The following is a 14,793-nucleotide window of genomic DNA, read 5'->3' on the forward strand; positions in this document are numbered from 1 at the left end:
AGAGGACACGAACAGACTCGAAGCCCTACCCATGGAAACCATCCAAGTGAGACACAGCCAAAATGACCGGAAAAATGAACAGAGCACCACTGAGCTATAGAACTTCAAGTAACCTAATATATATGTAATAGGAGTGTCTGGAAGATGTGGGGGGTGGGAATAGAAAAAAACCCTGAAGAAATAAAGATCCCCGAATTTCCCAGATTTAATGAAAAGTATCAACCCAGAGAGCTAAGAAGCTCACAAATCACAAGCTGAAGGAGCACAATGAAAACTACACCAAAGCACATCCTATTCAGAATGTTTAAAACCAGTGATAAGAATTTTAAAAGCACTCAGAAGAAGAAATGACATTACATACAGAAGAACAAAGAATCAGTAGACTTCCCCTTAGACACAATGCAAGCCAGTGGATCAACATCTTTAAAGAACTAGGGGAAAACTGTAAAGATGGAATTCTATACCCATGGAAAATATTTTTTAAATGCAGGTTTTAGAAAAGGAAGGTTCTTCTCTTCTGAAATTGTTCACTGCCCCTCAGTACTGTATGGTGGGTGTTCCTTCTTGACAGCCACAAGAGAAGGACTACGCCAGTGCAAAATCCCACCTTTCCATGTAAAACCAACCATTCTGGTTCCTAATTATCGCAGTTTACATGATCTCTTCATAGATATTATTCTCACAGCACTTCTAGATGTTGCTGGTACTATAACTATTTACATATCTGGTTGCCTCTCAAATTACGCTAGGAATTCTTAGATGGCAGGCACTGTGATCTGGTATTACCCATCAGGTATAGCACAAGGTCTTATATGTATTAAGTGCTCCACAAATATCTCATAAAAGTCTATTCACAAACTCTTGCTACCAACATCATTGACCTGTGCGTAATCTTCCTTCTACCATGATTACCAACATTTCAGTAAATAATGGCTAAACAGGGTTTCTCCCTACACCTCTGCCAGCCAGAGCACTGTGGCCACTAGGATATGTTCCTGGGTGCTCATACCTACAATAGCGACCTCACTCCTCTTTCCCTTTATAGTTACCATCAACTCCATATGGCCCAAACTGGTAAAGATGCCCAAACACATCAAAGTGTTTGGAGACACTGGCCAGGGGTAGACTACACAGAAGAGAAATCCAAACATTTGAGTACAAAGAAACAATGGTCTGCATACTGAGATTTAAGCAGGGCTTATAGAGGTGGGAGCAGATACAAGCAATAGCAAGACGGCGCGGGAATGTTGTTGTGCGGTAGAACACACACAAAGATACGTGTAAGCATTCTGAAAAATTTCAAAGGATAACACAAATAGCATATTAATACCATCTATAGTAAAGTACTGAGTGTGCAGTAGATGCTGTAAGTGCTTGTTAAAATAAATAAGAATTTTAAGATCAGGATAGACAAGTTATGGTAAGAATAGAAGGAAAATAAAAATATGGAAAAGGAAATGTGAGAAGAAAAGTACTTCTGCTTGAAATACCCAAAGAAAACAGAGACGAGGCCACAAGATTACGTGCTCAAATAGGCAAGGTTTCCAATGGTATATACAGCTGAACTTAATCAACCCATAAGTTATGGCTCAATTGTTCAAATCAAAGCAAAGTTAAGATGAATAAAAGAAATATGAGCCGAGGACAAAGCTTTGTGGCTATAAAGAAGTGAAAGGCAGAATAATCCCTTTAAGATGAGAAAACCCCAAACCTTCAGAACAGTATTACCAATGAATAGCCCACAATATTAAAATACTGAACATATGAAAACATGTAGGAGTCAAGAAGTCCAGCCAACAGAAGGTAGAGGGAATGTCTACCTCAAGCACTGTTGCAAAAACGATGTTACGTGTTAGCTGTATGCCTGACAATTGAAATGGAGAAGGTGGGGAGAATTGAAGCATGTTTTATTTCTGGAAAACAATAGCTGTGTTGCTCCAAAGTAGTATGCCTAAGAGGTAGATTATTTAGCACAAAGAGAACATGATCTGGCCACTTCATATTGCTAAGCACTCAGCCAAGTGTACAATCTAGAAGCAGGTCAAAATTAAGGGAAACCATGTAAAAATGCTGTCTATGTGATGAGCAATCCAAAAACCAGTATCCAGTGGGACCACAGAGTAAATACAGTAATTCAGATTATTTAATCATACCCTACAGAAGGAAGCTCAGAAATGAAGCAATTTAAGACTGGCTATGTAAAATGTCAGTCTGATTCTATCAGGAGCAGGTAAGCATGAAATTTGCTACTTCTAGAGACAGACTTATTAATCTCCTAGCACAGTTACTGGCACAGGAACAAGACAGATCAATGGAACAAAACAAAGTCCAAGACTGGACAAGGTTTCTTTTAGTGTATGATGAAGCTAGCATTTCAAGTTAGTGGTACAAGTGCTGGAAAAGCTAGCTATTTGGAAAAAATAAGCTGGATCCCCAAAACCCTTCTTAACCCCACTCCCAAATAAATTCCACATACAGCCAAGATTTAAATACAGAAAGTCAAATAATCAAACTCCTAGAAAGATGAGTGACTATTTTTAATCTCAGAACAAGAAGATCATTACAAAAAATGATGCAAAAAACGGAACCCGTAACATAATATAGGGATTACTTGACTTTATATAAAAATTTTAATGGCAAAAATACCACATAGCAAGTTTGAAAAATGTCAAAATTATTTGCAACATGACAAAGGGTTACTATAGAAAAGAGCTGTCAAGTCAATAAGAAAAAGACAAAGGCCTCAAAAGAAAATAGGGAAAAGACACAAACAAGCAATTCACAAAGGACAAGGAAACAGCTCATAACATATGAAAAGCTATTCAATTTCACGAGTAATCCAAAGGAAATCAAAGAAGAATAATGTGATGGCGTTTCCACCTTCCAGAAAAGCTCGACAGAACGTATCCAGTGAGGGCACGGAGGGCACAGAGGGCCCAGGAGGGCACCTGTGTGCACTGTCCATGGGAGCATATCAACTGCTACCACTTTTCTGAAGAGATGCTTGGTGATGTGAATCAGAACTCATGCCCATACCCTGTGACCCAACAAACCCAATCTTAGGAATTTATCATAGGGGGTAATTACACATCTTAACAAAAGATGTAATTTGTACCTGGGTGTTTACCACAGCTAACAACTACTGAGCACTTCCTACAGGCCATCTCCATTGCAAAGCATCTTCACACATTATCATTTAATCCATATAACAATCCCATAAACTATCACTGTATCTGTATATTCTAGGTGAGGGATTAAAGCTTTGTTAAATAAGCTATGGTGTGCAATAAAACAACATACCAGGTGCTGCCGAAAATGTTTCAGGTAGTCACTGACATTGCAAGGTACAATATTCCTAACGTGTTGAGTACAAAGCAAGTTATGGAATAGTGTATAAAATCCTGTGTGTGTATTAATGGATAAAAGACATCTGGAAGGAGGTCCTTCAAAATTTAACAGCAACTGTCTCTAAGTGGTAGAATTTATGGTGATACTTCTTTACAGTTTTTCTGCATTGACTGAATTACTCCCCACACCACCTCCAACTATCAGGAATCACTTTTAAACATAAAACTATAGACGTTATTTTTATTTTGAAGAAAGAACATATAAAAGGGTGGTATAAAAAGCACACATAGAACATATCAGTTTATTCTTCTATTAATACTGGCTAATGGGGTGTAACAGAAGGTTACAGGACAGGTCAGAGAACCCCGGACCCCCCATCACACTAACATGGGTGGTCTTGATTTGAGGTAGACTCCCTAATACCACATCTTAACATCATTATTCACTGATATACTCACAGTCTTCTGTTCATCACCTGTTGAACAGTGATTTCTAGTGTCCCAGATGGTACTGACAGCCGTTTACTGCCCCCCAGTAGGGAAGCTCTGGGCAGCAGGGAATCACTGGCTGGCATTTATAACCAAATTGGTTTTCAGGGATTCATTATGTTAAGAGAGTAAGGGACAACTTGTAACACCTTCTCTGAAATACATCCACCTTGACAGCTGGCGGTAAGATTTATCCATGCATTTATTGCCTACCATTTTAAAGACTGAGGTCCACACATTTTAGAGACCATGAATTACCACAAATGTCCATTTCTCTGGTCCTGTGGCCAACTGCTAGTTCCACCTGGAAAAAGAGAAAGGCCACAAACCACAACATTCTTTAGGGGGATAACTTTGTCTTCACATCTAATTAAACCAGAAGCCCAATTACTGTTGCTATAGCTTAGAGAACTTAAAGTTAGTCCTGACAGTCACTGTAGCTTGGAAAAAAAACAAAAACAAAAAAACAACCACTTGGTAACGAGAAACTTCTGCCTGTCTTTAGTTACACACCTGATCAAAAGTAAAATACTGGAAGAACCAACACTGGACAACCAAGTGTGGGTCAGGTTCACAGGGCCAGGCCCAGATGAAAAGGCACTTGCAGATGACCCAACTGTCCTGCCATCAGGAACCATCTCTCTGGCTAGTAAACGAGGGAATGAATCCCATGATGGCATCGTTCACACAGATTCCTTCTTGTGACAAGTACATCTGTGTGTCTACCATGGGCCATGCCCTATTTGGAGCACTGGGGAAACAGAAGTAATAATACACATTCTGTGCTTGTGGAGCATTTATACCCCAAAACACACTTCCTACAGAAGTCTAAAAATGAAGGCGAAACATGCTAGACCTTTAATCTATAGACGGCAGCCTGTAATAGTGAAAATAAAACCACAGAAGTGGGTGCGAAAGCCCAGTCCAGTTATTAGCTGGTTGGAAAAACAGGCACAAATTATTTTCTCTCTTGGGCATCCATTTCCTCCAGAGTAAAACTGAATTATGCTCCTTCACTCACTGGAATAATAAGAATCAAATGAAATAACATAAAAAGGCAAGGCCCTGGTGATTCCATAAAAGCTGGGAATTTAAGATTCAGGCTTCCAAACCCCAACTAGGGAACACAGGGACAGAAAGGACACAGTGATGTCCAAAAGAGGTCTGGAACACAACTTAGGTGATGCTCTCGCAGGCAGGGAGAAAATCTTAACAGAATTCAGTTCTGTTAAATAAGGCGCTGCAAGGATCATAAAACATGAGCTAAAAATAAGATCACAAATGTTCCAGTTCTCATGGAGACTATTCTTAGAAATGAAACACCTAAACACCAAATATTACACAAGTTTTCATACCTACTCAATTATTCAGAGTCTTCTGCAAGGCGGGATGATACACAGGAGAGCAATGGGATAATATTCAACCTGAATTTTATTTCCAGCTCTGCTGAAAGCTGTGTGGAGCGTGAGCGACACAACCTAACTTCACCACCAAGGCAAGGGGGCTGGAGTGACATTTCTAGTTCTTTAAGATTCTATGACTCATCAATAATTTAACCGCTCAGTTTGCTTTTCCACTGCTCTGTTTAAACAAATAAACAAACAAACAAATTCAGCTGCCTGCTCCATAACACTCTAGTGTTGCAAAGGGGGGCTGGGGGTGGGCAACAGCAACCTGCGTTACACAGAAGCCCCAAAGAGCCGAATGCTCACTGGAAGGAAGCAAGGGAGACTTCTGGTGCCAGGGTCTGTGCAGTAGAAATCTATGCATTTGACCTCTAAGATAAACCTGCAGACCATCACTCTAAGTCAATTTGCTAAACTTGCTAGGATGGTCTAACATTAGGAATCCATTTTCTTAGTTTACAGAAGAAGCAAATAAAATTTGGGGGATAGTGTATCTCAAGACGGAATCAGCAGCAAAGAGGAACAGGATATTGCAAGGGGTCTATCACTTCTGTAGGAAAAAAAGTAAACTTCAACGAACAGACAACAGGCCGTACAAAAGGGGAGAAAACAGCTCCACATTCTCAACAGCTCTTGAGGGCATGAATACCACACCATATTAAAATAATGTGAGGGGTGCCTGGGTGGCTCAGTTGGTTAAGCGACCAACTTCAGCTCAGGTCATGATCTCGCCGACCGTGAGTTCGAGCCCCGCATCGGGGTCTGTGCTGACATCTCAGAGCCTGGAGCCTGCTTTGGTTTCTGTGTCTCCCTCTCTCTGCCCCTCCCCTGCTCGCACTCTGTCTCTCTCTCTCTCTCTCAAAAATAAATAAACATTAAAAAAATTTTAATAAAATAATGTGAGTGGTGGGGCACCTGGGTGGCTCAGTCAGGCGTCTGACTTGATTTCGGCTCAGGTCATGATTTCCAGGTTCGTGGGTTCAAGCCCTGCATCGGCTCTGTGCTGATGGTGTGGAGCCTGCTTGAGATTCTCTGTCTCTGCCCCTCCCCTGTTCGTGCACTCTCTCTCAAAATAAATAAATAAATAAACATTAAAAAAAAAAAAAATATGGGAATGCAAGCTGGCGCAGCCACTCTGGGAAACAGTATGGAGGTTCCTCAAAAAACTAAAAACAGGGGCGCTTGGGTGGCTCAGTTGGTTGAGCATCTGACTTCAGCTCTGGTCATGATCTCCCAGTCCGTAGGTTTGAGCCCCGCATTGGGCTCTGTGCTGACAGCTCGGATCCTGGAGCCTGCTTCGAATTCCGTGTCTCCCTTTCTCTCTGCCCTCTCCAGGTCGTGCTCTGTCTCTGTCTTTGTCTCTCTCTCAAAAATAAATAAACATTTTTTAAAAATTAAAAAAAAAAAAGCAACTAAAAACAGAACTACCCTACGACCCAGCAATTACACTACTAGGCATTTATCTAAGGGATACAGGTGTGCTGTTTCGAAGGGACACATGCACCCCCATGTTGATAGCAGCACTATCAACAATAGTCAAAGTATGGAAAGAGCCCAAATGTCCATGGATGGATGAATGGATAAAGAAGATGTGGTATATATATAATGGAATATTACTCAGCAATCAAAAAGAATGAAATCTTGCCATTTGCAACTACGTGGATGGAACTGGAGGGTATTATGCTACGTGAAATTAGTCAGAGAAAGACAAATATCATATGATTTCACTCATGTGAGGACTTCAAGAGACAAAACAGGTGAACATAAGGGAAGGGAAGCAAAAATAATATAAAAACAGGGAGGGGGACAAAACATAAGAGACTCTTAAATATGGAGAACAAACTTACTGGAGGGGTTTTGGGAGGGGGGATGGGCTAAATGGGTAAGGGGCATTAAAGAATCTACTGAAATCATTGTTGCACTATATGCTAACTAACTTGGATGTAAATTTAAAAAAATAAAATTAAAAAAAAAAAAAAGCAAATAGACTAGAGAACCAAGAATGAAAAAGAGGATACAAATGAGGAGACAATTGCATGAATCTGTGTGAAAGATTACAGTGGCTTGAAATGGAGTGCTAGCCAATGGAAATGGAGAGAAGTAGATGGATTTAAAGTGTGTCTGGAATCAGAAAATACAGTATTTGCTGATAGATTCTACATTGAATGTGCGAGAGAGAATAAAAAATGACTTGTACTATATTATAAAGAACTTCAGCCTTCTGTGGTCAACCACTGAAGGGACATTTACTGATAATCCTTAGTACATGGAGAACTTGTATTGTGGGGGGTACAAATAAAAGTAACTCTAATGCTTTAAAAAAATAAATAAAATAACAAAATAAAATAATGTGAGTGGTGGGATAGCATAATTTAATCTCTTCCTAAATGATCCAGGGTCATACTGTTGACTAAGAAGGCAGAGAAATATTTTAGAAGAGTTTCCATTAAACAAAAACAAAAAATCTCTAGCATTTAAAAGGATAGGCTTAGTTTTTGAAAAATTCACTTTCATGAGATAATTCAATTCTGATTATGCCCAATAAATGAGCTAAGTTTCAAAACAGTTAGCATTTACTTTTTACATCCTAGTCCCACTTCAAAGAAAAGACAGTGATAAGGGATGGGTCCCAGCTGCCAGCCACTCCCCAATACAGGTGGGGGCTAAACCCTCACAGCCTCTGCTACAACCACACGGGCCTTCTTCCAGATCGTAGGGCATACCAAGCTCTTTCCAGCCTGAAGCCTTTGAACATATAGTTCTCTCTGCCTGGGATACTCCTCCTGATAAAATTCTATTCATTTTCAAGTATCAATTTAAATAATTTCTCAGTAAGTCCTTCTTAATGCCCCCAGACTAAAAGGCCCTCTGTCAGTTATTCTCCTGTAGTTACTTTTGTTCTTGTGGGTAGTTACTGTACTTATAATTAGTATTTGTTTAATTTTCATTTTTGTCCTGCTGGTTCATAAAAGAAGGGATCTTGTCTGCTGTGTTTCACCATCACGTCCCAGGACCAATGCCTAAGTTTTGGAAGGTGGGCAATTAGCGACTGTTAAGTACAGAAAAACAGTAATGGCACTGAAGTTTAACTGAGCGCCTATGATATATAACACACTACTACTTTATAGATGAAGCAGTAGGTTCAAAGAGGTTAAGTCATTTGTCCAGAGTCACAGAGTTTGTAAGTTGCAGAGCAAAGATTCAAACTCCTTACTCCAGACCACACACTGCAGTCTCCCCCAGCACTGTATGAGGCAAACGTGGTGAAAGAATCGTGCAAGCATCGCTCCTACCTTTAAGAAGTTTATAATCTGGGGAATAAGAAATTTAATAAATGAGAGTGAATACAAGACAGAATACTACAGTTAAGTGCTAGATCACATGGCATAGTTAAATGTGGTAGGAAAGAACAGAAGAAAGCACCTAGAGCTAGAAGGGCATTCAGATGGGAAGAAAAGCCATGCGCACAAAGATGGAGAAGCAGCCTAGCACATGATGAGCTCAAGGGACTGGTGAAAAGGTCGCACTAAGTGGAACAGAGGGTTAACAGAGGTCAGGAAGTGGTGAAATGTTAGCCTAAAGAGATATGCACATAATAAAAAATAATTCCATTGACATTCTGGTCTGCTCTGCTTCCCAGCAAAGTTCCTGAGAAGTACGGATCACATCTTGTTAATATTTCTTAAAAGTCCACAGAAGATGGCACAGTGCAAAGCTAACAGTGGCTGCTCAGTTACCAAATGAGGGTGAAACAGGTAAGGTGCCATTTCAGGGCTGTCAACTAGAAACCACAGACGCTAACTCTAATAAACTAAAGCTTAATGAAAGAAAAGTAGCTATGAAATGATAAGTAGTCTTATTTGTTCTAATTGTGAATTCCTTAAAACTATAAGTAAATAGCTACATATACTTGAAATTAATAGAACCCAATGAGCCGGTGGCTGATGATGGTGGGATTATGATTTCCCCCTTTCATCTCCCATAACTTCAGAAACGACACTTTGGTCAAATAATCTCTCTTTCACCTTATACCCTTTTTCTTAAAATCCCAAATCCAAGGACATAGGTGGTACATATTTCTTAATCCAGATTTGGTTCCTGTGAGTAGCCATAATAACTCTCTTAGGAATATTACAGCTATGAAAAAAAAAAAAAAGTTAAGTGCATACACAAATATTTGAGCATCTAACTGGGATGCATCAGAAGCTGTGTGGAAATAATCATTATAAGATATGATAAAGGATGAATACACACTATATCCCATGTCTCATTTTCTCTTCACATGACCCTAAGACACAGAGAGTAGTCTACCCATTTTATAGACGAAAGGACTAAGGTTCACCAAGATTAATCCGCCCATGATCACCATTGATGTTTGAATCCAGCCAGGTCTGACCTGAGATCATGTTCCCTCCTAACCACTGCCTCAAAAAACTGTCGATCATATTAACAAGTTAAAATTTTGATGTAATCATGAAGGTTATAAAAAGAACACATACGCTTCTCATATTTCTGCCAATCTTGACTCACTTTCCTTCTTGCCACCCCCGCCCAAGCCTGTCACCCAACCCTGCCAAGTGATAAAACCACCTCATCTCATGTATCTCCGCTTATGCACGTGTTCCCCTGGAGTTGGTATTTATCAGGATCATTTGGTTGACATTCGGGCCTGTGGTCTCAAGAACAGATCAACAGGCTTATTAAGAAATGACATAAATAACACATATATGGTACTTCAAGGTGTTCAAAACATTTTCTCTTCAAAGCCTCTGATAATGCTCCATTTTATATGATGGGAAACTGAGGTTTAAAAAGGCTGACAGGTGCCTGGGTGGCTCAGTTAGTCAAGTATCCAACTCTTGGTTTTGGCTCAGGTCATTGTCTCACAGTTTCGTGAGTTCAAGACCTATGTTGGGCTCTGTGCTGTAAGCGCGGAGCTGGCTTGGGATTCTCTCTCTGCCTCTCTCTCTGCCCCTCTCCCACTCACATTGTCTCTGTCCTCAAAAATAAATATAAAATAAAAAATAAAAAGGCTAATTGAGTTCTGCTGAGGGTACAATGACCTTAAGGAGCAGAGAAGAATTCATAACTATATGACTTACATCAGGGGTCTATAACCTTGCCTTATCCCTAAAGCAAACGCATTGATTTAAAACGTCTCTATGAAACACTTCCAAATGTAGCACCACGTTGGGACATCTGTGTTCTACTCTCAGTTCTTGGCCCACATGCAAGTAATTTAGCCTCATCAGTAAAAGAGATATGACCAGCTAATCAGCCTAACAATCTATGATTCAAACTGTTTAGCACATTATCAGCAAGAATTCACCCTTATGCTTGTTCACAAATGTTCAGAACAGAGAAATCTGTTCCTCGGCTTCGTCTTATAGCTCCTGGGTTTCTCATGCCTTGGCTCACATCCTCCTCCAATAAGGTCCAGGAGTCCAGGAGTGTTCCTTAGAACCTTCAGCATTTCAAGTATAAAAGGTGGTCTGTACTGCCCTCTATTCCATTCTCCTGTTGGATGCATTCTTCAAGACCACAGCAATGGTCAACTTCTAAAAAGGATAACTCTTCTTGGCTCCCCATTTCCACCTCTGGTTTCTCCACCTCTAGCTCCCTCTCTAGCACTAAAAGATGTAAGTCCCAACACAAAATTCCCTGCCCAGACATCCCCTCTCTTTCCTCTTCTCATCCCTGCCCAAGAGCTACCTTTTTTGACTTTTCTATATGTTCTTCTGGAAAGCTTAGACATACTCCTCATCTTTCCATTGACCATTCCCTGAGCATATCTTGGATTTCCCTCCATCATGCCTTTACAGATCTCCTTAATAATCACCTCCATACCTTGCTTCTCTCTTCATCTAGGAGGCCTTCCCAGACAACCGCACTGTAGTGGTCAAGCCTTCTTCAAAAATTCTTCCAAACTCTCATCAAGCCATCTCTGAACACCTAAACCCTTAAAGTAGCACCAATGAGGATATCTTTAATGTTTACCTGTGATGATGCACAGGCCTGAACTCCACTATACAGTTTAGTAAGTGCTTAAATGAATGACACCCACATAATACGTTTAACAAAACATTTTGATAGAACTTCATATTTGACCCACCAAATAATCCTAAAGCTGCTTATCTAGTTTGAAAACTTATAAAGGTCATAGAAGTTAAGTGACTGTCCATGAATCACATAGCTATAAAGCAGCAGAGCAAGGTCTCAAATCTGGGTATTGAGATCTCTCTTGAATTTTGTATACAACATATCTGTAATTTGAATCCCTTTGACAAATAGTATGTACCAGACAGACATCTGATTGAGTTATCTTGTCTGGGAAGTATGAGGTTCATCAAAATTTTTCTTCCCAGTTCAATTCTCTTGATTCTTCAGGGTGATCTTACTGTTGAACAGACTTACAAATTGGCTTAAGTACAATACTAGAACTTAGTTTCTTAGGTAATACAGGAAGAACAAAACTCTTAACAAAAGCAAATAAGAGAGAGATAGTACTCAAGCCCTAGAAGGGAAAAAAACATACATTTCTTCTGATGAAAAAAATCAAGTCAATTAATCACACATACATTTCTAACTAGCACAGGGCTGAGTATACTAATGGTAAGCTGACAATCTTTTTATTAATTTATTTATTTATTTTTTTATTTTTTTTTTTAAATTTTTTTTTTTTTCTTCAACGTTTTTTTATTTATTTTTGGGACAGAGAGAGACAGAGCATGAACGGGGGAGGGGCAGAGAGAGAGGGAGACACAGAATCGGAAACAGGCTCCAGGCTCCGAGCCATCAGCCCAGAGCCTGACGCGGGGCTCGAACTCACGGACCGCGAGATCGTGACCTGGCTGAAGTCGGACGCTTAACCGACTGCGCCACCCAGGCGCCCCGAATTTATTTATTTTTGAAAGAGAAAGAGAGAGGGAGAGAGCAGGGGAGGGGCAGAGAGAGAGGGGGACAGAGGATACGAAGTGAGCTCTGTGCTGACAGCAGACAGCCCGATATGGGGCTTGACCTCACAAACCGTGAGATCATGACCTGAGCCAAAGTAGGACACTTAACTGACTGAGCCACCCAGGCCCCCTGGCCATCTGTTTTCAAACACAAGCAGTCAGGACAAAAAAAAAAAAAAAAAAAAAAAAAAAAAAAAAAAGCCCCAGTTTTGGCAAAGTACTGTAGGGAAGGAGAAAAAACAAATTTACTATTATACATTTACTGGGTTTGCTTTTGGACTATCCAAAAGCTTTGGTTAGTATTTGCTTAGCATTAGATTCTTCAGGCAACAAAGAATGATAAAGTACTACCCAAAAAATAAACAAGTCAAAGGTCTTTCATAATTATATGAAAAAAAATACTCCTGCTATCTTTAACAACACTGGTATTTCAGTGAAGTAAGCTCTGGAGGTGGTAACAAATTACCCCCAGATGTGAAATCCCAGGCTATGTTCAAGTTCAACTGTGAAGCAGATCAGCCGCAATTTGCTTCTAAATTTGGAATCAAGCAATAAACATTTGTGATCACAACCTCTGGCCTCCTCCTCTTCCATATGAATCAGAATTTTTTTAGACATTTTAAATCTAATCCAAAATTTCTCATGTTGTAGATGAGGAATTGAGGGCTAGAAAGCGAAATGCAAAACAGAAAATAAACTACAGTCACAGAAAACTTTCTCAGCAAAACACCACAGGCTCTGAATGGAAGATTCTGTTTTTACTGTGGTTTCCTGAGACTAGGGTTGAGAGTAGAGTAGGGAAAATAGCCTCAATCTTTAAAAAAAAAAAAAAAAAAAAAAACAGAAAAAAAACCCTCCACATGTCCAGCATTCACTTAAAAACCTCCACAGATTTGAAGGGTCTGTTGTGAAGATCCATTCAACCCAGCTAGCTCAAAGATATATATTACTAGCCCAGCTCTGATTGCAGTCACTATTAGAACAATACAAAACCTGTCTAAAACTGACTGAAATTGACTAGCATGTTCCTCAAGGCTCATTTTACTCCTCAAACCCATCTACATAAAGATCAGTGACATGGCTACCTAGACAATGGGAAAGAACAAATTTTCACCAAACTTTAAAAAATGTTTATTTATTTTGAGAGAGAGAGAGAGAACAAGAGTGAGCAAGTGGAGGAGGGGCAGAGAGAGAGAGAGAGAGAGAGAGGGAGAGAGAGAATCCCAAGCAGGCTCTGCACTGCCAGAACAGAGCCCAACTCGGGGCTCAAACCCACAAACTGTGAGATCATGACCTGAGCCAAACCAAGAGTTGGATGCCTAATCGACTGAGCCACCCAGGCGCCCCAATCAATTTTCACCAAATTTTTAAAAAAGAGTAAAAGATGCAAAAGAAACACTGGTTACAAAAGGATAAGAAGGCAACTGAAAATTTTTTTTGGAAATTTACAAATGCACTATCTATTTCAAAATATTTTTGGAGCTACTATCATAGCACCTTTTCCTTAAAAAGCTGTATTTTAAAATTAGATGTTAAATTTGATAGTTTTGTGTACGCTAATATTAGCTTCTAATCACCTAAAACATTTGAACGTCATTTCTTCAGTCTTAAAACACAGTTCACTTTCTGTAGAGACAGAACTTGAGGGGTCGGGGTGCACAGAAAGGGAGGGAGAGGAGCAGACATTACTCCTACCGACCACTACCACTCAGTGTTAAGCATTGGCCTGATGTGATGATCACACAAGGATAACAGGCCAAGTAGGACAAAGTTGGGGAGCACAGTCTCTGCAGTCACCCACTGAGAATCCAATGCTTGCTGGCAGGAGCCGATTAGAAATCGGCAGAGTGCAGAAGAAGCTGCTAATAGCCTCCGTGAACCTGACACGAAAGATCAGATCAAAACAGCAGGATGGAGAGCCTATTATTATTATCATTACAGAAAGAAAATAACCATTAGAAATTGACCAGAACATGAGCCTTCTCCCAATTATTTCCACAAACAGACAAGAGACTCAGATTTCTAATTAAAAATCACTAGGCACAGAGCCAAATATTTGAGTCAGCAGAGAACTTACCTAATTGTCACGCTGCATTCCCTCTCAGCCACTTGTCCTGCCTGGGTAGCTGTCTACCCTCACCCCAGCCAACCTTCAGATGAGGACTAACTAACCTTTCCCCAGATAAATATACTTCATCGAATCTGCTGATACTTGTAACTGAAATCCCCAATGCATACGGCATGTTAACAGCCATTAGGGGTTAAAGTTCTGATTAGTATACTGCATGGGAGTAGAATCCCATGAGGATTTTGCTCATTCTGCTCAACCAGGACCAAGAAGGAAATCCTGCAGAATTCCTATTCTTTGACCCCCAAACAAACGGGTGGAACAGGACTCAAGAGAAGATTAACTTGAGGGTGTGGCTGGGAATGCCGGGGAAGGTAGTATGAAGAGAGGCTGAATGTTGGAATAAGTGAGGCACTTAGAAAGTTGCAGGGGAGCTAAAGGCACTGACCTTCAGATTTCCGGGTGTTACAAAGATCCACGACAGGCTAGAAGTGGCAGCTCCTTGAACCTCCAACAGGCACATTCAG

At 40.2% G+C, this 14,793-nt stretch overlaps 1 protein-coding gene across 5 annotated transcripts in view; it reads right to left on the bottom strand.

The window, feature by feature from the left end:
- Positions 1-14,793, bottom strand: part of SORT1 (sortilin 1) — a 67,576-nt gene that overhangs the window by 49,241 nt on the left and 3,542 nt on the right. The window contains exon 1 of one of the 5 annotated variants that reach the window (XM_042953261.1): positions 4,050-4,532. The exons of the other annotated variants lie outside the window; for them this stretch is intronic. Coding sequence (XP_042809195.1) covers positions 4,050-4,052 — 3 coding nt within the window. The 5' untranslated portion in view covers positions 4,053-4,532. Of the gene's footprint in view, positions 1-4,049; positions 4,533-14,793 lie in introns of those variants that run through there. 5 annotated transcript variants of the gene reach the window in all.

Source organism: Panthera leo, chromosome C1 (assembly GCF_018350215.1).
Source record: "Panthera leo isolate Ple1 chromosome C1, P.leo_Ple1_pat1.1, whole genome shotgun sequence".
In the NCBI taxonomy this organism is placed as follows: Eukaryota; Metazoa; Chordata; class Mammalia; order Carnivora; family Felidae; genus Panthera; species Panthera leo.